The sequence below is a fragment of the Pelecanus crispus genome, chromosome 9 (genome assembly GCF_030463565.1).
Source record: "Pelecanus crispus isolate bPelCri1 chromosome 9, bPelCri1.pri, whole genome shotgun sequence".
Lineage (NCBI taxonomy): Eukaryota > Metazoa > Chordata > Aves > Pelecaniformes > Pelecanidae > Pelecanus > Pelecanus crispus.
The window spans coordinates 4,774,807-4,800,322 of NC_134651.1; the positions used below are offsets into that span (position 1 = coordinate 4,774,807).

Below are 25,516 nucleotides of genomic sequence, written 5' to 3' on the forward strand. Positions count from 1 at the left end.
ATTCAGCTGGAGTAGGCAGAGAAGGATCCAGCTTATGCCTACTTGTATGGCAACTGGAGCTCACTTGACCATGTCGAAGAGCTGGGTCCTTCCCACCAAGGTCACAATATCCTCTGCAATGATATCCTCCCCAGCCTTCCCCAAGAGGAGCAAGGGCTTTGTGGCCAGGTATTCTGCTGAGAGCTGGCTGGCTCAGCAGGGCTTTCGTGGCTGATTTCTGATGAACCTGCCAACACGCAGATCAATGCTCTTCTGCAGGTATAAAAACTTGTCTGTCCTGTTCTAGTAAACGTGGGGTTGTCCCTCAACTGGGAGGCAACTTGGTGGACACAATATATCATAATTGGAGCTTACTTCCTTAGCAGAGACTTTTACCAGCTGAAGACAGTGGGTGCCTGAGCAGGGAAAGCTGTGAGTTCATTACTTTGTGGATCTGTAGGTCTTTACTCCTTGAAAAATGAGGAAAGCAGAAGCAGAGGCGTCGTTTTTTCTGGCTTGTTTCACCATTACACTTGCACACAGAGTGCTGATGATTTAGGCCTTCAATACATAGTTTGAATACTCTCTTACTATGGCTTTGTCCTACAGGTTTGGCCATAAAGAAGCAATGATTCGGGCTTTAATGGGGGTCTTAAAACTTTTTGGTCTAACAAGCAAATATCATTTGGTGTGTCCAGCAAAGTTATTATTTCTTTATGTCAATTAAATTATGTCTGAAGCAAGGTTTAAGTGCGGTGGCATTGCAATTAAAGATCAAAAACGATTGTGTTTTGCATGGCAGTACTGTAAAATACTGCTATTTCTATTTAAAAAAATCCATTTTTCTATAATAGATTATATTGTTTCTTTGAAGTGTGAATTTAAGCAGCTAGTGTTTATAATAATATGTACATCATTAATCTTCAGACTTTAATCTCTATAGTCCTATTTAACACAGTGAAGCTTCAAAGGGCACGGATGCCTTATATTGTTTATTGAGATATGAGGTAAAATATAAAGGAAAGATCTGGGGAATCAAAATTATACCCATAACCTTTTTTTTAATCTGCATAATATATTTAATGCTAGACGTGTTAGAAAGCTACCTGTATATTTGCCTGATGAACAGTAATACGGACATACTGGAAAGGGTAAACATATTAATTAGAGCCTGCACATGTCTCCTTCTTGCTAGTGTAATCATTAAATTGATTTTTCCAGTCTGACATGTAATTGTTCCAGCGATGGAATCCTGCTTTCCACTCTCGTTCTGCTTCATCAATATTTCCTGTAAAACATGAAATGGGTTACATTAATCTAAATTTGAATCTCTTTATATGCTAATTGAAAAATAATTTTGATTATCAATGTCATTTGCTCCAAATACATTATAGGATGGTCTTTTGCCTCTCTTAAACCTGGAATGACTGATAATTTGGTGATTAACACTTTATCTTTACATCAGGAAGGAAGGACTGTAAAGATAGGCTGGCACACTGCAGGGTAATAAATATACTTCTGTATGGGCTTGTTGCTTTTTGGATAATATTTCTGTCCACCATATTTGTCATTTTAAAGCCACTTTTTTTTTTTTTTTTTTAAATCCTCAAAATATTACTTTGGTTCAGTATACTCTACGGTGAAACCCACATACCCTGAAGACTACGATATGTGAACTGAGATAGGTGCTTGTAAAGATACAGTGAAATCACAGCTTTGTTCAAGGCAACAGTATTGCCATTAGTTTCAATGGATTTTAATGGATAGCCAGGATTTTACCCTACTGTGGAATAAATCCGCAAGTTTAATGCTTAAGGGGCATGAATTTGGAGGAGGATACTGTAAAATGTGCACTACGTCAACATGAAACCATTTTCTCTTTTCTTTTTCATTCTAGCCTATAAAGCATTTGCCGACTAATCCTGTGTCCCAAGGCAATATTTATTGCCAAATTTGTTACAGGCATCAGAGCAGAGGGTGAGGATGAGAAGCGTAATAAAAATATATCATTTTACAAGGTTCCCAGAGTATTTTACGGACAGGGATCACTTCTTCCAGTCCCAAAAGGTAATTAATGCTAGGGAGAAATGCAGTGACCTTGCAGGAACAACCCATACAACAACTAAAGGAAAGATAATGTATGTAGGCTGTATCGCTCACTGTGGCTTATTATGTTGGATCAGTTGTAGACTTTTTCTTAAAGCTTAGAAATTATTTATGATCTATGAATGCCTTTATTCAGTCTGGACCTAATTATCTCAGCGTCCCATACTGACATAGATTGCTTCCAAAAAAATTTGGTAATTGTGTTCATGAGATAACAGTTCCATGGTTTCTTTATGCTCTTTTGACTTTATGTTCTTCTGCTGCAGTAGAGCATAGGCCCTTTCCCTCCATAAATACACCCTTTTTCCCTTTTTTACGATCTGCCAGCACTGCGAGTTTAACTGGTTATGTGAAAATGAAATACTTTTGTGTTTCACACATCAGTAGAGAAAATATTCTGGAAAGAGAGTTAACAGATTCAGAGATTTAGTTTGGAGAAGCATTCAGTAATTTGGTTGCTTATCTGCAGTTTAGCTCCAGACCAAACCTTTTTGGTCTGGAAATCCAGATGGCAATTTAATGAGACTTTGAAAGGAGATTTACATTACTTCTTGGTTTCAGTGAGACCAGAAATAAAACCAAGATACTTTTCTTTGGGGAGGTTCTGTACTTCTGCATGTAGTCAAAAGGGAAATTGTGAAGAACAAATATAAGAAAAAATAGTTAAAAAATTAACCACACTCTTCTCCCTCAGTTCAAAGATGTAAATAAGCTGGGTTACATCAGACATCAAAGAAAAATTCAGATCTTTTTTAACATTTTTCTGCAGGCCACAGTTGTCATTAACTCAAAGAGGATTTGTAAATGCTGGTAACAATAAGAGCACATTTTGATTACTAAGCTATGCAGGTAAGACTCACAGAACTATGGTGAGAAGACATGCACAACCTTTTACTTTCATGACTCTAAGAACTTGCCTTTGCATGTTTCTTAATTTAAAGATGTAGCCAGGGTCTCAAGTAAAGCCAAATTTTCCACACATGTCAAATGGATTGGTAATTTAGCATATGAACCATTACTAGTATTATTTGGAGAAAAATGCCTCAACTGTATTTCTTGTCTTATTCTTGATTATGAGTATCCAGTTGTATTTATCCAGGCAAAGCATCCCCTTATGAATTAAAAAAACCTATGTTCCTTCTTTAATTATTCAGGTTTAGATGTGTTTGAAGTCTGCCCAAAGACTTTAGAAACTGGAATACCTCTACCATACACACATCTTCAATTAAAAGTCACTGTTCTAGAGTATAAACCATGAGGCATTTCAGTGCTTCTTAAAGATCACTGTGAAGAAGTGAGTCAGCTAGAGAAAGCAAACAACAAGAAATTCAGAGTAGCCACCCTTATGAGTTTTAAAATACAAAAGGGGAAAGGAAAACACTGAAATAAGAACTTGGATTCCTATTTGTTTGCTTTTTTTTTTCTTTTCAGTGATAAGATCCAAATTGAAGTCACAAGTCAATGCATCCCATTATCACCAACATCATCAATCTCTTTGAAGCAACCACCCATGACTTAGATGAGCTGACAGCTAGAAGGAAGAAGAAAAAAAAAAAAAAAAAAAAAAAGAGTGGAGAATTCAACTTGACCAATAATTACAGCTCAGACCACTGGGTTACTACAATGCGCTGCAGTCCTATGGAAGTCAGCTCATAATTCAGTAAGGTTATTTTGCTATATGCAGTCATTTAGGCACTCTCAAACTTTATAGGAATACCAATTAGCCTAATGCAGAGCCCATTGAATTTTACAAGGAGAAAAGGGGAGGTTTCAGTAGGCAATGAATCATACGTCAGCGCTTAGGTCCCAGTTTAACAGACCAAAAAAATGAAAGTTGGGGTTTGGGTTTGTTTGGGTTTTTTTCTTTTGATTCTTCAGCAGCATCATTGCAGACAGCTGGCATTTCTTTTCTTTCCACACAGGCATACAGCCCTTACTTTAATGGCATTATAGCAAAGTTAAATTTATCTCCATACCATCATTTGTTGAGCTGCTAGATGTGCCAATAAAGTATTAATCTTAAATGTGGTATTTTTTTGTGGTATTAAGATTGGGACAAAGGCCATATAGCTGTTATGATATAGTATAATTAATAAGGGATGACAAGTTAGAATTAGTTTTTCTGTCCTCAACAGCTCATAAATGTGTGTACCTGCAAACTTTTTGATTCATTAGGATGATAAATGCTATGAGTTTATCTATGCTTTAGATTCTCACGGTGATAGTTTCTACACAAATGTTCAGAAAGGAGAAAACAAATAGTATCTATATTTCAGTATCTCTATTCAATGTTCTTTAATCACAGAGTCTGAATATCAATGCTTTTTTAAACCAGAACAGTATATTTGTTTTCATATGTATTTTTAAGGACTTCAGGTTTTTAATTTTGTTTTGTTATTTTCTTCTTCCAAAAGTCAATAGAGTTCTCTGGGAGATAAAATATTGTAAGGGCTGTTATCTCTCCTATGACCTGGGATGCAAGGTAGTGAAGTTAGAAAGAAATCAGATTATTTATCTACATAGCTTATTGCCCATAAGTGCACTGAGTGCAGTCTTACTTTGTTGGTAGGTGCGTAGTATTGGTGAGGTTACTTTTGAGTTGTTTTTTGCTACTTTTTGCTACGTTTTGAGCTACTTTTTTGCATGCATAATGAGTGCAGCATCTAGTTCTGTGGAAACTGAAAACTAATTCTGATGGTGAATTTTCTAATTAGTCACATTTTTTATATTCTTACTACCCTGAGTATTTAGCTCTATAGAATCCAGATGCTATTTGGAGGATCATAGCAAATACAATTATTTTGGTTATTCACTGGTCAAGAGGTTGAACTTTTCTCTTCCTCCACATTCAAAATCTTTTTAGGGTTCTTTTAAAATATAATGTATTAATATTAGCTACTTTTATGTTTCATTTCTCTATAGATAATATATGATGCAGTAATATCAAATAAAATAGAAAAATATGTACTATGTGTATTAGGCACACTAAAATAGTAATGGAACACAAATGGAAAGCTTGGCTGCCTGCAGCTTTCTATAATCAAGAGGAAGCTGGCATATATATATATATATATATAGTTAGGGCTCTAGATGCATTAAAGATTGTGTTGAGGATGTAGAGTCTAACATAGATGCTTTTATAATTAACATACGATTGCTCTAAAAGCTACTTAAGAGTCACTTAGTGTTTACTGTCCCTCTGATGTGTTTCTTTTGGAAGCAGTCATCAGAAAAAGTTCTGGTGATCGTCCCAGTGCTCACACCCTCGACTGAAATATCAAATGCCGAAAGCTCCCAGCTTGTCTTAGGGTGAGTGGGAACAGAGGGCATTCTCAGCGCCTTTGCAATAGGCTTGAAATCTGTGTAGAAATTGTGTCTAGTTGGAACTGAGAGCCCACGCAAAGCATGTCTAGGTCCAGTTTACCTGGCTAGTGATTATTATCAAGCTAGGCACAAAACTACATGCTTTGACTGGTGTCGTCAATTATACTTTTATATACTAAAATTGAGGGGAAGACATTGAGAAATATTCCCAAATCATACAAATCACTCTAGAGATATAAAGGCTGGTATTTTACATATGGCTGTTACTGTTGTGTTAGCGTGTGAGGCTCATTTTTTTTTTTTTTATTAGTTTTCTCAATCCATAACCGTGACAAATTTTTTTGGAACATATATGATTTGGTTGCTTGAGGAAAATATCTAACCATAAAGATGGCAGGGACTAAATATTTTCCGCCCTCACATATTCAACTGCCTCAAGGAACCTGTCTTAGCCAGCCTGTTATGTGAACAGTCTTGCTCAGACGCTGAACACATTTGGAGCTGGCCATCACATGCCGAGAAGACCTCAGGGGGGTGCCAAGGTTTGTGCCAGGTGTGGATCGGTAATTAAACAAGTATATTCCAAGCACATCCATGTCAAATTCTGAGCACTTGGCACCATGAGAAATCCCCTTTCAATATCTGCAAAATAAGTTGGTTTGATTGTACTCTTCAGGTTCTAACTGATGTAATCCCACTTTGTCTATCTGAACCCTACTTCAACTATAACTTGCAATAATGGTAACATAAAATTTCCTTACTTCTTGTTGTCTGTCATCTTATATCATATCATATTAAAGCAACCTTTTTTTTCTAAGAATACTTCAATGGAAGAAGTAATAGAAAAGATAGACCCTCAGAAAATGAGGAAAGATGTGTATTTATGGCATACACTGTCCTTTAGGCATAAAAGGAGATAGGAAATGCAAAATAATATTGCAGTGAAGAGAATTATTACAATATAAAGTGTTATATCATGTTTGTAAGCAGAATCTTAAAGGCTTCTTTGTCAGAATTTTATAAGATTGTATCAGGAACATAAATATAAAAGTAAAAACGTAGTATTTCTGTTACAGTATTTCAAGGACTGATAGATGTAGATACATGGCAAAGCAGCGCTACTTCTTGACAATATTTTTGTCTCATTTCTTTATTAGGATCCAGGCACGATGATTCTTTCCTTTTGCTAAGAATATGCCGAGGAATTTCTTTAATTAAATTATGTAAATTTATGTTGTAAATTACTGAATATGGCAAAATAATGTATTTGTGTCTCCTGGCAGATCCAGAGTGTTGCTTTGTCATCCCTCACGCCACCATGCAAAGCAACTCTGCTGTCCTGCCAAGATGTGCTCTCTTCTGCTCCGCCACAGAGCATTTGGTGATGCACGGTCCATGTGTCAGATGCACATTTTTCAATACAGCTCCACGGCCAGGTTAAAGAAATATGTAAAATAGTTCAGTTCTCCTGGCTCAGCATAAAGGGCTCATCAGAATTTGAGAAAACTCCCTCAAATCCATCCAAAATTTGGTATACCATGATTTTAAAATCATGGAGTATGCTTTATAAACTATTCCTTTTACCTACTGATTTTGCTTTTCTTGATTTAATTGAAAAACATCTATTGAATTGAGAGGGGATAAAAGTTGCACCATAATACAGTTATAGGCTCAAATGGGGAAGGAACAAATTATTTCAGAAAGAATCATCTGTGCACCGTGAAAGTTTACGTATTTTTAAGACTAAAATTCAAACTGCAACTTACAGAAAACTTGTAAATTACATTTAAATTAACATTTAAAAAGTGTATCTTTTATTTTTGAAATGAGACTTTCCCTGCCACCCCCACCCCGCCCAGTCAAACTGCAGAATGGCAGTTCCAGAGCTGCAAAATCACTTTATAAAATCAATTCCTTTCAAAGCCAAGAAGCATAGAGGCTTGGGCTGTTTGGTGGGCTTTGCAAAACCAGCGGTATCGGGCTTCTAAAAAAAATCCGAGCCCTTTGTATTCAACTAAGCTTAAAGTTTCAGACAGCCTGTGATATTTTTCTGGGTAGTGAAATCTCATAAACACGCTGTACACTCAGTCAGGCACAAATCAGTTCTCTTGCATAGGCAAGTCCTGAAGTTTCCTGGTTGTCATCAATGACTGACACTCTAGAAATAAACCACAAGGCGCTCTCACGTGAGGTGTAGAACAGAATCCCCTTTTGGCAGCAGCAACACACTTCATATCCTCTGCGGATTAGCTGCATAATAGTACAAACCCATAAATAATAGATAATATAAGCCCAATATAACACCCCTCAAGGTACCTTAGATACGTGAGGTTTATACAGAACACCTAAAGCCTCCGGAAATCCCAGTGCCAGCTCCCACTTCAGCAATGCCCTTCCCGCTCTCTCCGGTACCGCAGGAACCCGGAGCCAGGCAGTGCCGCCCCTCGCCGTGGGATAGCTGGAGAACAGAGATTTGCAGCGCTCCAAAATGTCTCACTTCGCGGCCGCATCTGTGTTTTGGGGCAGAGAGTCTGCACACCGCACAAGTCCTGCGCCTTGGCCTGCCCCCAGGTTTTGTCCTAGCGCGTAAGAGGGTGCTGGAGGGTGGTGAGCCCCCGGCCAGAGGCGTAGGGCACGCGGCAGGGTACACCCTCACCGCAGCACGGACAGCTCTGTCCGACATCTGAACGTCTCCGAGAAATTCAGTCACAAATAGGAGCATAAAGATTTAAACTCAAGTATCCCAGCTCACTGCAGGGGGGTTGGGCTAGATGATTTCTCAAGGTCCCTTCCAACCCATAGCATTCCATGATTACATTACTATCAAGCAAAAAATCCTTGTATAAAAGTTATATAAAAACATCTATAAAAGCATCTTTACCTGTCATTTCCAGGACTTTGGGAAAAAAAAATTTCCAGAATCGACACTGCTGAGCACGTAATTTTGTCAGTATCTCTGAAGTGTCGGTATTTAATGTCAAATATTTTTGTTCAGTACTGGTGAAGACTGGCCATCTTGTTCCATTAATCAGGGTCCCATTTGGAGTTCTAAATAAGAAAAGAAACGTTTCATTTGGAATGAGAAATGACCTCAGCACATCAATAAAGCATTATTTGTTTTTTGTTTAACTGTTATTTCAGCTTAAGTATGTTAGTTTGGAGTTACTGAAGTATACTTTTATAAGCAATGGGGAAAAAAAGGAAGATAAATTTGATTTAGCTTCATTTAGAAAAAAAGAAAATTATTTGTATTTCCCTTTTGGGGTGTTTGGGTTCACTTAAGGGAAAAAAGTTAATAAATGACCATATACAAACAACACTTGTTGAATTTGGAGATTCTCACAGAAGCTGTAAATTATTATGGATGACTTAAGAAGTAACTAACCAACAGTTTGGGAGGCTGAGTGGTTTATGTTTTAGTTTGAAATAATAGATTGGACTAAATAGCTTGGATAAAAATGCAAGTAAAGGTACAAATAATGTCTAAACTTTGGATGAGATCTATATTCGGAGAGAAAACAATTATTCCTCATTAAGAAGGACCAGTTCCTCCTTGAAGTATGCTGAGCCCCATCAGTGGAGTGCCAAACATGAGCAACCTCAAGTCTTTTGGAAACCAGAAAGAGGTACAGAGCACTTGGCCCTTTATAAAACAGGCTCTGCATGTTAAAGGATCACAGCTGTTACTACTAACATAGTTGTGATAAGTATTTATAATACAACAGAATTCATAAGATTCTAGGGACAGACATCCAGTTTTGCCCCTCCAAAAAGGACAATATGTAGTATCTATATGACTAAAGGAAAAAAAAAAAATTGGTTTAAGCATGTAGAAAAAGAACAAAATTGGGAGTATTGCATAGGGAACAAATGAGATGGAATATGATTTTCAGAAAAAAGAAGATGATTTGTGACTGTTTGAAGTATAAATCTGTGTTAGCTCAGAAGAGGTTAAGAATACAAATTAAACTTCTCATTGTAGTGCAAGCAGGACTCCTTTTCTAGAAGCTGATATCAAGGAATCTGGGGTTTAAGGCAGAACAAGAGTATTTGATGATTCTTTGGGGGACAAATTAAGGAGCACTATTAGCTAAGTTAATTTGGTTATCTCTACTTTACTTTTCACCAGGACTCTTCCCAGAAGGCAGCGGTCAGAGAGGAGTCCAGGGTGTGTGGAGCCCACTTGAGTTCTGCTTGCCAAGAGTGGGAACAAGGTACCAGGTGTAGGTGGGAGCAGTCAGAGCACAAGATTCAGCTGCTGAAATAATATCGATACCTCTTAGTTCATTCAGAATGAATCAAGTTTTCGGCCCATGTTTTAGTCTTCTGCTTTACTCTGGAGTCTTTAGCGCTAGGCATCGGCTGCTTACGGAAATGTGATTTTGAGAATAAGAGATTCAGCATGTCATTTCCTGAATTGCTCACTTCTTTACTAATTTTTCTTTACTAATTCAGCTCTGATTAACCTATGGCACCCTTTTTAACTGCACATTTATTTGTGCCTCACAAGAATGATGACTTAAGCAGAGCTGACTTGCACTTCAGTTCAAGATCAGAACGCTAATGGTGCTGTCAGTATTCATTCAACAGCTTTTATGCTATGAAATAAATCATGACATTCCACATTATAATTTACAGGTGTGTGGGGGATTACACAATGGCTACAAATGTATTTTACTAAAAATGATTGAAAGAACTGTCAGGTGAACACAGCATTTTGAAATACGTGAGCCTGCTGATTACGACATTCTCTCCACATTTCTAGGAAGCTTGTTGTTCAAAGAAATGTCCAGTAACTTCCTTCTTAGCTCCGTTATTGAAAATTTCCCAAGTTAAAAAGTAGCTCCCAGTTACAGCAAAACAGAGATCGCAGGAGTATAATTTTTAACTGGTAAGAACAAGTTATGATTATAACCTCGTTGTTCTATCACAATTACTGTTCATTCCTTCTTGCTAATAACTTCATGATGAGAATTGCAGTGCCCAGAATACGATGTAAAATTCCCTGTTCTTTGCACCAAACTCAAAGTTTAATAATATTCATACAGAAAATTAAAAATATTGTGAGAATATCCTTACTGAACAGAAAGGAATCCAATACACTGCACAACCTTGTCTCTGTCCATCTATGTGTGGATGGACAATCTTTGCTGATAGATTATAGGAACTTGCTTGTACGGAAACAAAGCTCAGAATTTCCACGGAAACCTTCCTCCAGTCATCCTTATCAATTCCTCAAACCTCTGCTTTTTCATCTTCTGGTACTACTCACTCATGTCTTCTTCAGCACATTCCAGTTTTGCCCACCTCAGAGCTGTCAACGGGGCCTGAAGGTGTGTCCTGAAAGGGCTTGGGCCACGCATCTTCAGGACAAACCTCTATCTTGTGCATCTACCTTGGCAAACATGAATCGCCTTTCTTAGACCTCTGCCCATATCCGTAAGCTCTAGTCAGGGAAGACCTTCATTTTGTTTGGAGAAAATCTGAGCTTTTTCACTGAATATTTTAGAAAGAAGCTAGCTCCGTTTCTGCATGCTTTTTAATGTTTGCAGGAGCAGGTCTTAAGGCAATTAAGAAATACAATTATTTGAATTGCTCCCAGAGAAGAAATGCAAAAAAAACCCCAAGCCCCAAAACCACAAACCACCTGTGTGTAAACTTTGGTCTAAACAGAATTTGTTTTACTGTTTCGGCTATTTTTTTCTTTGTATATGCCCTGAAGTTATAGGCTGGACTCTCTCTGCTCTCTGATAGTGGTACAGCAGCTCATTTATAGTTAATTATTTCATTAAGATATGTCTTTAAGGCAGCCAAACTTATTTTCTCATTAACTTGAAAAACAGAGCATCTTTTTGAGCTCAGTCTCCAGTAAAGCTGCTCTCATGTTCTACCTTTATACATGTATGTACTCTCAGGTAAGTTCACAAGCATTTTTTAATCTTGTGCTCAGTAGAACTTGCTTGATATTACTTACTGTTACTAAGATCAGGTTCCCCCCCCTTTGGGTATTGTACGTCTATAACTGTCAAAAAGTGAGTCTTGAGAATTAAATGTTATAGTCAAGACACTAGATTTCACATAGGAATGAAGAGGGGTTTAGAGGAGCTTATTCACTGATAAATTTCTATATATTTAATGTTCATCTTCAACAACTTTAGAAAGTTAATTTGGTTCAGACGGAAAATGCAACAACCTGAACACAGTTCTGTTCTTCATAATAAACATACAAAACCATTCTCATTCATATGATCAATATAGCCTGAAATACAATACTTGCTCACTGCATATTTATTAATTTTTACATAGCATTACTTTTACAGATGGTTTATCAAACACATAAACACCAAAATTTAATTAATCATCTAATTTTTTTTTTGTAAGTATTCATGGTATAAAGTACCTGTAAAATATTAACTTTATTTTTGTGAGTCAGCTCTGAATAGTTTTCACTCTGCTGCAGTATCACCATTTAACAGAGAGGTTCTTTTGTAACGTTGTTATACTTTGATATAGTCCACAAAGAAAAATTTTCTCTGATAAGTCTCTAGAAGATGGTTTTAGGCATCATTTAGCTTCCTAACGAGTGTTGTAAACACTAACTGTACCACATGCGAGCTCAGATTGCCCCAAGCTTTCACTGTATTCCTATTTCTATTTGTAAATGGGTCAGGTTAAGACATTGTGTGTTTCTCTAGAGGAAAAGAAAAACAAAACCCACACCATTTTACCTGTCTAGCACAGATGAATTATACCAACCCAAACTCACTAAGAGGTTCACAGGCTGAAACACAATTTTCCTTCCAGTCCCCAGTAGCGCCTTCCTCCAGACAGCCCGCCTGGAAGACCCCAGATGGGCAAATGCTTGTTCTGCCTGGCTGAAGCTGTTCACAGAGATACAGCTCCCTGAGAAGAAGCATGCACTCATTTCACCCGAGCGGTGTGTTATTGCTCTTAATTGTCTATTCAGTTGCAGCTGGCTTCCCTCTGACCTCCTCCGAGAAGAGCCCAGCAAGCTCGTTTGCCTGCGGTTCACGCCGCAGAGGATTTCCCATTCCTCCCCGTCGTGCGGGGCAGCGGGGAAGCGGCCTCTCCGCGCACAGCCCGCCTCCCTCCTGCTCTCGTCGGGGCAGCAGCAACCCCGCCAGTCACAGACGCTCGGCAAGGCAATTTCTTCCTCCGTGCCTTCTGCAGGTTATCACCAGACTGGCATTCTGCTGGCATGTGGCTTGTTAGCTGAACGGGTTGCCCACTGAGATTAATGAAAAGTTATGATAATGCCGCTGCACCCTCTGCTTCCCCCGTGCAGTATGAATTAAAATCAAATGGAGACCTGTTCCTCCTAGGTGTGACTTTATTGACTTCACCTGGGTTGTAATCACTGATGCTCATTTTCAATTTGGCCCCCTTTTTCTTTTAAACAGCTGGGTTAAAGGGAGGAGAGAGTACATGTGAATCATTGTTTTTAGCTTTCATGATTCCTCGTAGCTTGCAGGCGGTGCTGGCAATCAGCTGTTTTTCTCGGGATGGCGTTTTACAGTGTGTTACCATGGGCACAAGGTAACAGGGAGGGGGAACGGCCTTAGAGCGAACGCAAGGGCAGCAGTAACCCCGGCTCTTGCACGTTTTCTACAGTTGCATTACAAAGACTTTGAGAATTAAAGTTGCATTACAAAGACTTTGAGAATTATGGCAATAGCCAGCTCGGCATCAAATAAGAAGCATACTGTAAATGTTTCACCCCAGGGGTAGCTCTGGGAATGAGGGAGGGTTCTGCACGTGTCTACGCTGCAATCAAAAGGAGCTGCCGAAGCTCGCCCAGCTGTACCCACGGTGGCTTCAGAGCAGCCACGCGAAGGCTGCCAGCAGCACAGCGGGCTGACCGCCCCTGCAAACACTCGTGCAGCACCCCAGTACGGGTATAAAACCTGACAGGAGTGAATGGAACTAATAATGTCTTTGTGCTTGCAGAAATACATAATGAACTGCTTTTTCCTTAGCGTTGTAACTTTTGGTTATGTTGTCTCCTATTTTCTACCAGGTGAAAGGGAATAAGATAGCACAGGGCAGAGAAATCCAAGGTTCAGGCAAAATGAACAAAAGGATGAGAAGATATCAGCTGCACTATGGTATCTATAGTTGGTCTCGGTGAGAAAGGGCTTGGAAGCAGATTATGTGGTTTACGACAGAGGCAAAGATGCCAAACTAACAACTGGTGCCACAGGTTAAGCTGTCACTGCACCACAAGTAAACATGCCTGCTTAATGTAATGAAGCTACAGGTAGATTAAAAAAACGATAGGATGGTAAGGGCTCCTGGGTAACACCATCGTGTGATGGGTCCCCACCAAAGCTCTGGCTCCTCCAAGGGACGAGCTATGCCAGCCCTTTGTGCTTCTTTCTGCCGTATGGCCAAAGCCTGAGTCCCTCTTGCTGATGCCTCGATCCGTGAGCGGTCCCGTTGACTTCAGAGGAGTCACAACGGGAGTATCGTATGCTTTGAGGAAATGCCACAAGATTTGTATCTTAAAAATTTATCTCAGTTTTACAATTGCTTTATTAGTGGTTGTGTCATGTAGAACACCTCCATTAATCATGCTGGCACTAAACAACATACCCAATCAAAATATCTTTATTTATCTAGTCCAAATGGATGAACCTTGCCCCCTCCCCGAGCCTGGAAGAAAACATTTTGTTTTCTTTTCCTTGGACAGAAGGGCACTCCTAATTAGCAGGAGAGCTGACGAGGAGCACCAGGCATGTCTGTGCTGCCTCAGCCCTCCGGAGCGCCGCTCGCTGCAGAGGGGTGGCAAGTGTTTGCAGCATTAGTCAGGCAACTGTATCCAGATGTCTCGCGTAATTTCTAAAGGCCACAACGCATGATATTTATACCTCTGTTCATTTTCTCGTTGCAACACAACAACTGCCAGGTTAATATCAATTTTGGGCAGTGGCATGGTCCCCAGGGGGATGATGGTGCAGCGACAGTACATGTTTGTGTAACGCTTTGCTTGGATGGTACGACTGGGAGCTTAACCGATACTTTCCAGCCCAGTCCTATTAAAAAGAAGAGCAGATTTTATTGTTAACTACTGGTTGAATCTTCTCAAACCCTCAAACAATTTGGCTTAATGCCGGTTTCTTCATACCAGGCTATTAGTTTCAGATGACTCACTGTTAAGTAGACACCGGAGAGGGCTCTGAGGTTGAAGTCTCAAAAGTCCTTAACCTGAGGAGCAGTCCTAGCTATTGGAACAAAGAAAATGAACCTGTTCTGGAAACTTTCCTTAGAAAAGTTAGCAAGGGAAAGGATGAAGAAATATCTGTAACACCTGTAAAAAAAATTAACTGTAAAAACATCCCCAGAAGCTCTAATTACTGTATAAGCTTTCCATTCAGATACTGAGGCCCATATAAGTCTGAAAGGCTCTCACTGGGTGAATATGCAGATTGCATCTGATGCAATATCGCCATCAATTGAGTCCACCCCTGTATGATACTGTAATTTCTTAGAATTCTAAGAATAAAAAAATATTCTTAGATCTTTTTTTTAAATTCAGACAGTTATCCAGAACATTTTCCCAAGTGAGCTAATCGTCTACCACCTACTAAAATGATTTGATGGACTCCCTGCGTAAAATCTTTACGTTATGCCAAAATATTTTACATTAAATTGTACACTTTGAGGCTTTTTGTTATTAGAAACCGCAAAAGCAAAGACAAGATGACAGGGGCGCTTTTCTGTCTGTTATCCGAAGTTTATGAATTGGCCCATTTGGAACAAGCAAGGGGAAGTGCCACCCCTAAATAAGTGAATCGGAAAGCTGACATGCTATCACTTCACAAACACGTATATTACTTTTGATGTCACTGCTGCTACCAGTTGGTGTTCTTTATACATGATACCGCATAACAAGTTACTTTGCCAGTTTTTATTTAATTGAGACAGCTCTTCAGATTATTGCTTAATATCAGCTAGTCACTAACCATCCCATCTATTGAATTGATGGACCCTCTGTACAAATGCGCTGCCACGCTTAATGTTTTATTTTAAAATATTCTCTTAAGGTCTTTATCCTCTTAGGCTAATGGGAAAGACAGCAGCTATCTAATCTATCAGCTGAAAAGGGTGAGTGGTGCCATTTATAATAACCAAGCTCTAAAAACTACCATGCTGAAAGGTGACAACTCAGACAGGGGTATTGTCAGCCTGTGCAATGCTGGGTGATCGGAAAGCATCCACGATTATCTCTTTCATACACTAAACTTCCTTGCAGCCTCGTGGCATTAGCATTCTCAAGGTATCAGGTCTGTGCTCCTGTGGCACTATGAAGAACTGGGGAACTTAGGAAAAAAAAAAAAAAATTGGTCACGTTTAAAAACATGGTTTTATTTATTAGAATTTAATTATTGTGAGCAAATAGTAACCCATTTCTGAAAACTTGTAGTAATTGAACCTTTCTCATTTACTTGTTTCTTAATAAGATGCAAAAATCATTGTTCCTGATTCTGTGACACTTGAGCCTTACTGCGATGCCCACTGTAATGAATGAAGGGACTCATGTAATTGAGTGCTACAAGTCTGAGAGAGGTTGCAGATTTGAATCCTTCAAACTACTTGTCTTAAGCAGCTGTTTACAGGAAGTTCATTATATGCTGTTGTGCTCAGCTCTCACTCGCAGATCACACACGAGTTCATAATCTGGTGACTCTGAAGTGGCCCTGAGCCACAGCAAAAGGAAACTACCTTGCAAATTATATCGTAGGTAAATATTATTTCTTCTGCTGATCCTTGAAGAAACCTGTAGGATCCAGCTGGCATACTTTTTAACTGATAGAAACTGGAGAAGGACCTTTGCAGCCAGGCTTTCTTACACCTTCACAGGCTAAATAAAGCTCAGGATATTCCTTCCAGATTCCAGCTTGGTGACAGCAGTTGTGTGTTTAAGTGTCGTAAACTATAAATTATCGTGGTATGCACTACTACATCTGATATCAGTTTCAGGAAATGAAGCAACAAGCTGTTGTTTCTTTTTTGGTCTTATTGTGTTCTGCTCAAAACAGCCTCGCGAAGCACCAAGAAAGTTGAAATGATTCTTGCTTGTGCATGTCTTGGTACTTATTTGTGAATTCCTGCTATATATAAGGGATTGACAAGGTAGGTCTTAAGGTATTGGCCATAAATAATATAGTATTTGAGAAATTTAGATCCAGGATGTTCTGCCTTAGCTCTTTGGGCATGCTTGCAATGCATTTAGGAGCTCAGTGCCTCAAATCCCTGGCTCCTGGATCGGAGTCTGCTCTGGTATCAGGAGTAATAACGAGCCGGGTCAGCTGAGCCAGAGCTAATGAACCCTTCAGGCCCGGGCTGTGTGTTTCTAGCCTCCTGGGCCCATGCTCGTACTTCTGCACGTAGGTCCCCTCCACTGCGAAAATGTTCCAGCAAAGCTTGGTGCTATTTCAGGAACCCCTGTCCCAAACTCCACTATCTTTATAGCATGTGATTGAGATGCCGTTATCATACAAGGTCTGGAACAGCAGTCCCACCTCTAAGAGTGACTAGCACAAGAAACTTGAAAGTGAGTTAAAATGTCCTTTTCTGAGCAACCGGTAAAGTTAAACATGACCAGACCTTTCTCTAAATTTAGCTCTAATTGATAACAAAGATCCACATTGATTTAAAGAAGAACCACTTTGTCCCAGGATCCTCCAGGTCCCTCTGAGTGAAGACCATCACATCTATACCTGTTTCTCTCAGCAAATCTATACTACAGTCCTGAAGCCCTGACAGAGGGATCTCAGTATCTCAGACGGTACATCCCAAATACATGCATGTTCTGCACAGTTTTGAAGGGTGTGTAAAGAAGAGACTGAGACCATGATGAACCTCACAGCTGCCTCATCACAGAGCATTATTTCTGGCCAAAGAAAAGAAAGATCTCAAAGTGGAAAGAGCCTGCGACATTGGAGGCTGCCACAGTGAGAAGAGTGATTGGCAAGAGGAAAAGAAAAAAAAAAAACCCAAACCAATTCAAAACCAGAGAATAATCTTCAACCTAATGGTATGATGTCAAGAAGGCAAAAGATTTTAAGTTAAATTGAGTTCAGGGAAATGGATGAAATTTTGACATTAATGTGGAGATAATTTTACACTACCAAAAATATGTTTTTTTTCCTGTCTTAAGAAATACTTATCACTTACTCAGATGCTCACAGACACACTAAGCTGAATGTGACAAGTGTCTAATCTAACATGCTTATAACATATAGTTGCAGTCATTTACATTTTTAGATTATGTATTGGGATAAAGCAGTAAAGAATTTTCAAAATTAGTTTATTCCTTCTGCTTAACATGCCTTGCATCTGATGTGTTATTTCACATTGTGTTTGAAGACCAGTGCAGCACTTTTTGAGGTGAATCAGCTAACTAGTTAGGGGCTGATCCAAATCCAAAAAAATGGAACAGATTGACTGACTTCAAAAGCTTTGGATCAGGTCCAAGGCTGGAGAAATACCTGTAGCTGTTTACAGAAGAAGCTTCTCTCCTCCTGGACAGAATTCAGTGATGATTTCACACCTTCTCCAGGACACCAGTTTCTGGTATGAATATTCACAGTTCATATTTATGTCACTTTTGAATAGACATGAGAGAGGCAACACTATGGCTTAGTCCTTCTTTATTCTAAAGGAACATCTTTGCTTTTTTTTTTTTTTTTTAATATTCCTGTGAAGTATTTTGTAAGATCCTTATGCCCTTTTGAATGGTATCAATTTTAGCTTTCAAGGACCACTTTTCAAAGCTGTTATTTTTTTTACACTCTTGGCTGAGCAAGAAATCAAATGAAACTAGAGTTTTTAGTCTTACCTGTAGAGGTTAAAGAGGGCTATTTGGAAATGGAAGAAGGTGCTGAACCCTATTGAGACCTTGAAGGAGGAAGTAACTTCCAGAGAAGGTAAGTAAAAGAATAACTAGATGGGAGGGCACATGGCGCTTGCTCTTTTACTCATCCTCTGAAACTGTCTTAACTCCTCTACAACCTCACTTCTCCTTCTTATGACCTGCAAAAACATAAACTTACATAGTATCTTAACCAGATTGCTCCCTGGCACAAACCTAAAGAGAGTGTGTAAAGGAAGAGAAAAATGGGTTTATTGCCATGGAACTATTAATACTGTGTTTTAAATTCCCAGTGGCCTTGGTAAAATTTGTCAGCCCAGTTGCTTGTGAGAAAGAGTAAATACTGTACTCATATGTATAAGATTGCTGTTTCCATCTCTTCCTTTCTTTCCCATTAATAGAGTTCATCCCAGACACTCAGAAATTGTTAGATAAATGGATTCAATGCCTGCCTTATCTCTAGAGACCAAATTTTCAATACAGGCTGTGTGGTAGATACTATACTAGGATATAATATTTGAGATTTGTTTTCAATTGTAATTGCCCTAATCAGGATTTCTTTTCTCAAGATGGATGCTCCACACAGACCTGCACCAAATAAAATCATCTAGATCCATTGTGTCCTGATGGACTTCATCATAGTAGCATTTTTCTTGATATTTTCCACTACTGCCAGTGTTTTATTTCTGTGAATGGTAGGAAGTGCATGAGTCACAAACTTCAACTACCATGTAATCTAGGTCAAATTGAGCAGTCCTATAAATGAAACCATTTCGGTAGCGTGTATATGTGTTACTGCTTCATCTGAAACAGAACCACTGATACTTCATGATGGGAAATGTAAAGAAGCAGCTATAGTGTTCATAACCCCCCAAATAAGATATTAAAAAAAAATGATTATTTTCTTATCTCTGTTATGAATTCATTGTAGGTTTGACATCTACAAGTGAAGATCATGTTATCTTCGTACGATAAACGCATTCCAATTATGTCCCAGTGTTACAACATTCTGTGAATCTGATTTGAACTACATTCTGGCACCAAGAGGGAGATCTCCAAATAAAAACATTTGGACTGAGAGTCATGAAAGGCATGGTCTCAAAAAGAAATATTATGTAAAGAGAGGAGGATATCTGAGCCTATTCAAAGTCCTTCTCTTCCAAAACTGAGGGGTTTTTTTTCTGGAAATTATAGTACACAGACTACTTCATAGCTAGGAAAAAACAACTGTTTAAACCTCTAAGCATTTCCTGTTATATAGAAAATTCACTTGAAGGCTACTCCTTCAGAACACCATGATGAGTAACATTCATGAGAGGCAGATATTAAAAACTTCATTAGTTAAAATAAAAATCATGGTATTTGAACAGCAGCTTCTGTAGAAAAAGGATCTGTCTGGTGTAAATTTGAGGCAACACTCTTTAGAGTTTGTATTGTATGAAATTAGGAAGTTGTCCCTCAACTTTCCTCAAGGAAAGGTAGGGAACACAGATGGGGGCCAGAGATGTCTGGGAAAGCAGACAGTGGTAGCTTTTAATTTTACATCTGCGCTAGCATATAATTGTGTCACATCACTAACTGTAAGCATGAAATGCCTGATTTCTGCTTATGCGGCTTCTAGATTTGTGGGGACAGAACCTCACAAGTCCTGTGACTAAATTGCTAACTACATTTACCCACAACTGACTTCTCTTGCAGCTGATTGAAAAAAAATTAAACACCATATTGAGCTACCTTCAAAAATATGGTGTTAGGTAACCTCTGCTGCTCCTCATTTCCTCTTTTCTCCCCTTTGCCACTTCCCTGAAACAAGCCAATCTCTTGCGTTGGGGAGTAAATTAAAATGTGTACTGAAAGGTTTCCATTCTTCATGTGAAATTTCTCAGTAGGACTTCAGATTAGTGTTCCAGAACCACCTGGAAAAATGGGGTTTGCAGACCTTTTAAACTTCAATTTCTGCCTTTTGATGATGAAACAAGAACTAAGCTGCAGAAAAGCAGCACGGAAGAAGAGTGCCCTTAAAAAGAGGATTAACTGTGGGTGAACACTAATTAGAATTTCACAGGGACTTTTGCAACTCTGTTTACATGTTTGCAAAAATTATGATATAGGGAATGTAATCCCTAATCCTAGATTATCTTTGAAGTGTGTTGCTCTTACACGTGAACTTGCCTAACATATAATTCATAATAAGTTCAAGCGTGCATTTCTTTCATTTCACTGTTCATAGATCCTTTCACCCTCCAAAATGGTTAGCACGTCTCTCAGACATTTTCTTCTCTTTCAATCTCTTTTTGTCCTTTCTCTCTTCTTTATGTCTTTCCTTGTTCACCTAGCCTCTCGCATCAGTTAGCGTTTCCCTCTCTTGTTTTCCCACGTTCCTTACTCGTGTACTTTCCATCAAACGTGAAATGATTTCCTTCCAGGCTTCTTATTCCCACTCCCAAATTTGAGGTAGCAATCATACCATGCTTCTATTTCAACTCTTGGAACAGTTGTATCTCTTCATTCCTCTCCTTTCTGCAAAACATATCTGTGTAGGCTCTTTGCCAGGTTCTGGGCACAGCAGGGGAGCATATCCAGTACAGGCTCTTCTACGTACCTCTGTTGCAAGAATACGAAAAGCCACATCCAAGATATTTCCCTCTCTTCTTTTACAGGGTCAGCCAAAGTCAGCATAGCTGTACAAAAACCCACCTCAAAGAGATTCACTTTATCATTTCTTTTGTGCCTGTGCGTGCATGTTTGTGTGTCTCTGCCTTCGACTGCAGACACAGGGAGTTCGCTTTGCTAAGTCCCAGGACCGTGCATTATCACTGGTGGTTTGGATTCCGCAGCCTTTGCCAATTGTATTAGAGCTTACCCTTTTCTATAAAGCATTGCCAGTGTTGCACTCAACGCAAACCTTTGCATTGTAGTTTTAGGGCTTAGTTTTATGTCTTATTCAATTACTCGCACAATGTTTGGACGTTTCCTTAATAGATGTTCTCATCTCATGTTTGAAAATAATAGTTTGACTCATCTGTTGTAGAGAATAAAATCTGTATGGATGGAATTGCATTTGCTGCACATATGGAAAGTAACAAGACATCTTCTTGTAATTTCACAATATTTGTAATAATATTAAACCAATCTAAACAATTTGTATCCCAGACCTATTTTCAAAAGATGACTGAATCAAATACTCCTGTTTTCAGGTTTGAAATTCAATGACAGCTTGTCAGCTTGCAAGCCAGAAAGAGAGAGATGACTGCCAAATGTGAGTGTCTAGTTACTGATTTTTTCCATGATGCACTATTTCCAGCTAGATTGCTAAAAAGGTGTTTCCATTACTGCTCCTGAATATAACAATATGTATGGACCCTGGAAAGTTGATGAGTCACTTTTAAGAACCCAAAAGCAAAAAGTGAAGGTGGAGAAACAGCAGTAAGCTTCCTAAAATTTGCGCATTATTTTGTTCATGACTATGATTTCCACCATTTTTTTCATGGCTCAGAAACGGTTTCCGTGAAACAGTGAGTGTGAGAATGCATGTGCCCTTGGGTCAAAAGTAAAGCTTTGCTTTTCCCTAACATGGGAAAGGAAGACTTTCCATATAACTTTTTGTATTTTTAGAAACTTCTCTCATGCTTTGTTTATACTCCTTCGGTTTTTGCCTCACACCCAGAAATATTTGTTCTGGATTCTTGACCTGATCCAGTCAAATCACTAGTTAAGATGACAAATGACTTATTCTAGATAAACGTGAGATGCCAGAAGCAGCAGCCTCAGGAAAGCCTCCTCTTGGTCCCGCCGTGCTACAGCTCTGATGTTTTTGAAGACCCTGTGAGGACCAGCACCAGGTCTCAGCTCCAACACAGGCACCTGCCTCTGTCCCTGTGAACGTGGGCTAATCTCAGGAAGAAAAACAACCCACAGGAAATTTCTTGCCATGAAATGGCTTAGTGGTATGTAAAACTTCCTAGTTTCTGAAGTATTAGAAAAATTAAAAGCGATTGGAGTTTTTTATTTTCTTTTTTTTCCCCAGTATATCCATCCCTTTCCATAGATAGAGTATATAGGTCCCCAGTTCAATCTGCTGTCTGGACTCTATGTGAGGCTGTTGTTTTTGTTCTCACTGTTCTGAAACTACTCTCTATAAACATGTTGTGATAAGTTGGTAACAAAAGCACTGAAATTTATTATATGTCTACCAGTGGAACATCAGGGAAAGGCAATAATAACCAGGCAAAGTGCTCCAGAGCTTTAGTGGGACAATCAAAGCCTCACAAATTCCCCTAAAACATAGGAGGAAATATTTCAAAGGCTTCACTTTATAGAAAAAGCTGCAAAGATTTGTTTCAGCAGTTGAAAAACTGGCAGTGAGACAAGTTTTGCCAGTTTCCTTTTATCCGAAACATTTTTCACAAAGCCTTAAAAATATTAGCTTTGTATGTTCCACTACATTCTTATCTGAGTTTTCATCTCATGATTTGTCTGTCTCCTTGTCACTTTACGTCACTCATGTCTAAAGAATACAGTTACCAAATCTAATGAATAAAGTAACGCAAAAGGCATAACCTAGCAACTACTGATTTGGGATGCCATATATTTTTTCATGATAAATAAAACTTCCTCTTACTAGAGTTAGCAGAGCATTCTGCTGCTTATGATTGATAGTACCTGTTAGTGTCACTTGCTTACTTTCAAAAGCTTTCTGAAGACTAACAAAAAGGCAGCAGAGAAATGAATTTTAAAAGTGTTTAGAAAGAGAAATTTAAATTCTTTCACCATGTACATCACTTAAAATAAAGTGTGCTGGAAAGCATTCAGGAGAAGGCCACTGAAAACTACCTTGTTATTGTTAAAATGAACTTTACCTACACACAAGCACAATCATACTGAGCCTATCCACCGCCTCCCATATGATAACACACTATGGTTTTCTGCTGAATACAATTTGGCTACATCTCTTTGCCTGTCTAATTTTGATGACGATGTCTGGCATTTTATCAAACAATTTTAAGGCTATTGATTGATAGTCAACTGCCAAGATTCTTAAACACAAGAATCAGCTGAGGAGACCCTAGCTCAGGGTAAATGGAGGAATTTGAAATCAAAGTGTAAATCAAGAACATTGATTTTGGAATCTGTTCTTTCCTATAACCCAAATATTTTTGATTTATTCAGACAGCACCAGTAATAACCCTCTTTCTTCCCTCGCTGGTAGAACAGAGTTTTTTGAGGGTGTGATGACAATGTTGTTCTTTCTGGTGTCAAGTACATGCAAAAAAGAAAGCATTTTATGAAATTATACTAATAGCACTAGGAATGGCTGGGATACTTGGTCAACCTTACTTGGTAGCAAAAGTTCAGTCACTAAAAATTGTGGTGATAATGAATCATAGAATCATAAAATCGTTTAGGTTGGAAAAGATTTTTTTTTTTTAAGATCATCCAGTCCAACCATTAACCTAACACTGCCAAGTCTACCACTAAACCAATTAAGGGTAGAGTAATAATTTCATGTTTCCTGGCTTGGTGGCTGGATTATTTTTTAATGAAAGCAAAAACTAGGAATTGTTAAGGTTGGAAGGGATCTCTAAGATCATCAGTCCAACCATCAACCCAACACCCCCATGTCCACTACACCATGTCCCAAAGTGCCATGTCTACCCATTTTTTGAAACAGCAGAAGTGTTCAAGTGTTGGAAAAGGAATTACCACACCTGGAAAATTTTGTCTTCCAATCCCAGGACTTTATTGTCAGTTTAGTAATAGTTACTTTTTGTAATTGTAAACATATTTCTGAGGACAAGAGATGCTGCAAGTGTATAACTGGAGGGTAAGTGACCCACATTGCCAGCCTGCTTAGCCACAGCTCCATGGAGGGTGCTTACCTGTGTCCTGTGCTCTATCTATAAGCATCAGGGTTAGCATTAGCTAGAAATAATCCAAAAGGCTGATCCTAAACATCACTACCAGGAATCTTATGGGCCTTCCAGTCCATCCTTTCAAGCTACTCCATGTTAACTGCTTGAACAGTCAGACCCATGAGGTAATTTGATTTTTTTTTTTCTTTTCATTCTCCTCAGACTATGTGATATGAAGTAACATTATTTATATGGGTAAATCCTGCAGACAGTGATGAGCAGCCTGTCCCTATGTGCAGTAACAGAGGTAGTTATGGTATCCATAGTTCCCAGGGGTTCCCAAGTCACCAAATCCTGTTCTGGATAATGAATCTGCAGGGAATCTCATGACTGAAAAGATGTGGTTTATTGTCAAAGACAACTATTCCAGCAGGGTCTTCACAGATGTTACAGACCAAGTAAATATATGGCAGATTCCTAAAAATGACACTGTTCCCTTGGGTACCGAAGAGAGATATCGGTGTATAACACCAGCATCTAACTTCAAGCCTCAGAGGCGAAATGTCTCTTCCCATCTCCTACTGAATCATCTACATTACCCATTCCTCAGTCATATTAAAAAAATATATATTTTCATCCCTGTTGATTTTCCAGCAACAATGGCCAGTTATTGCTGATTTTTATTTTTAGCAAGGATGTGAAGTAAGAAGTGCCTAGAGACTTGGAAAATTGCATCAGCTACTAAGGGGGGTGGTGGTCGAGTTGGAAATCCTAGGGCTGGCTGACAGTCTCCTTTTGTTTACTGAGAAATGTAGAAATCCAGAATTTCACATACACTTTGGGGATCCTTTGAAGGAGTCACTTCTCTTTTTCTCCCTAACATCTTTTCTTTTGTTCTCACGTGACGTTAGGTATTTCTAAAGAAACAGAAAATGCTCCTACGGGGTATACCTTCAACATTTCATATCACCATTTTTATTCCTAGTGCTCACGTGGGAAGGGAAACCAGAGATCATTAGGGTCAAAGTCTGGCTTGAAGATCTCTTGTGAGAAACAGCTCTGCATGTGGTGAGTTGAGCCAGCTCTCAGCCCCTCCCAGCCAGAAAGTACCAGGGGAAACCCCATTTCTTTCAGCTTTTGTTGGCTCTACCTTATCTGCTTTCCTCTGCAGGCTGCTCTTCCCTCCCTTGTGCTTTTGTACTTCTGCACATTAGAATATTAGGTCAAACGCCCTCACTAAAAATTGTGCTGTACTATGCTTCTGATTTTCATCTTTTGCTTGATTTTCTCCTCACCTACTGGAGTCATCAATGGTAAAGCAATCTTCCCCTCAAATGTTTGCCCTTTGATCATGCCAGAG

The 25,516-nt window shown here is 38.9% G+C and overlaps 1 protein-coding gene across 2 annotated transcripts in view; it reads right to left on the reverse strand.

Moving 5' to 3' along the window:
* Positions 1–1,139: 1,139 nt before the first annotated feature.
* BCHE (butyrylcholinesterase) overlaps positions 1,140–25,516 on the reverse strand; it is a 34,146-nt gene continuing 9,769 nt past the window's right edge. For both annotated transcript variants that reach the window (XM_075716953.1, XM_075716954.1), the window contains 2 exons: positions 8,291–8,457; positions 1,140–1,267 (listed from right to left, as the gene is read on the reverse strand). In XM_075716953.1, the coding sequence (XP_075573068.1) occupies positions 1,140–1,267; positions 8,291–8,457 (295 nt within the window). The remainder of the gene's footprint in view (positions 1,268–8,290; positions 8,458–25,516) is intronic.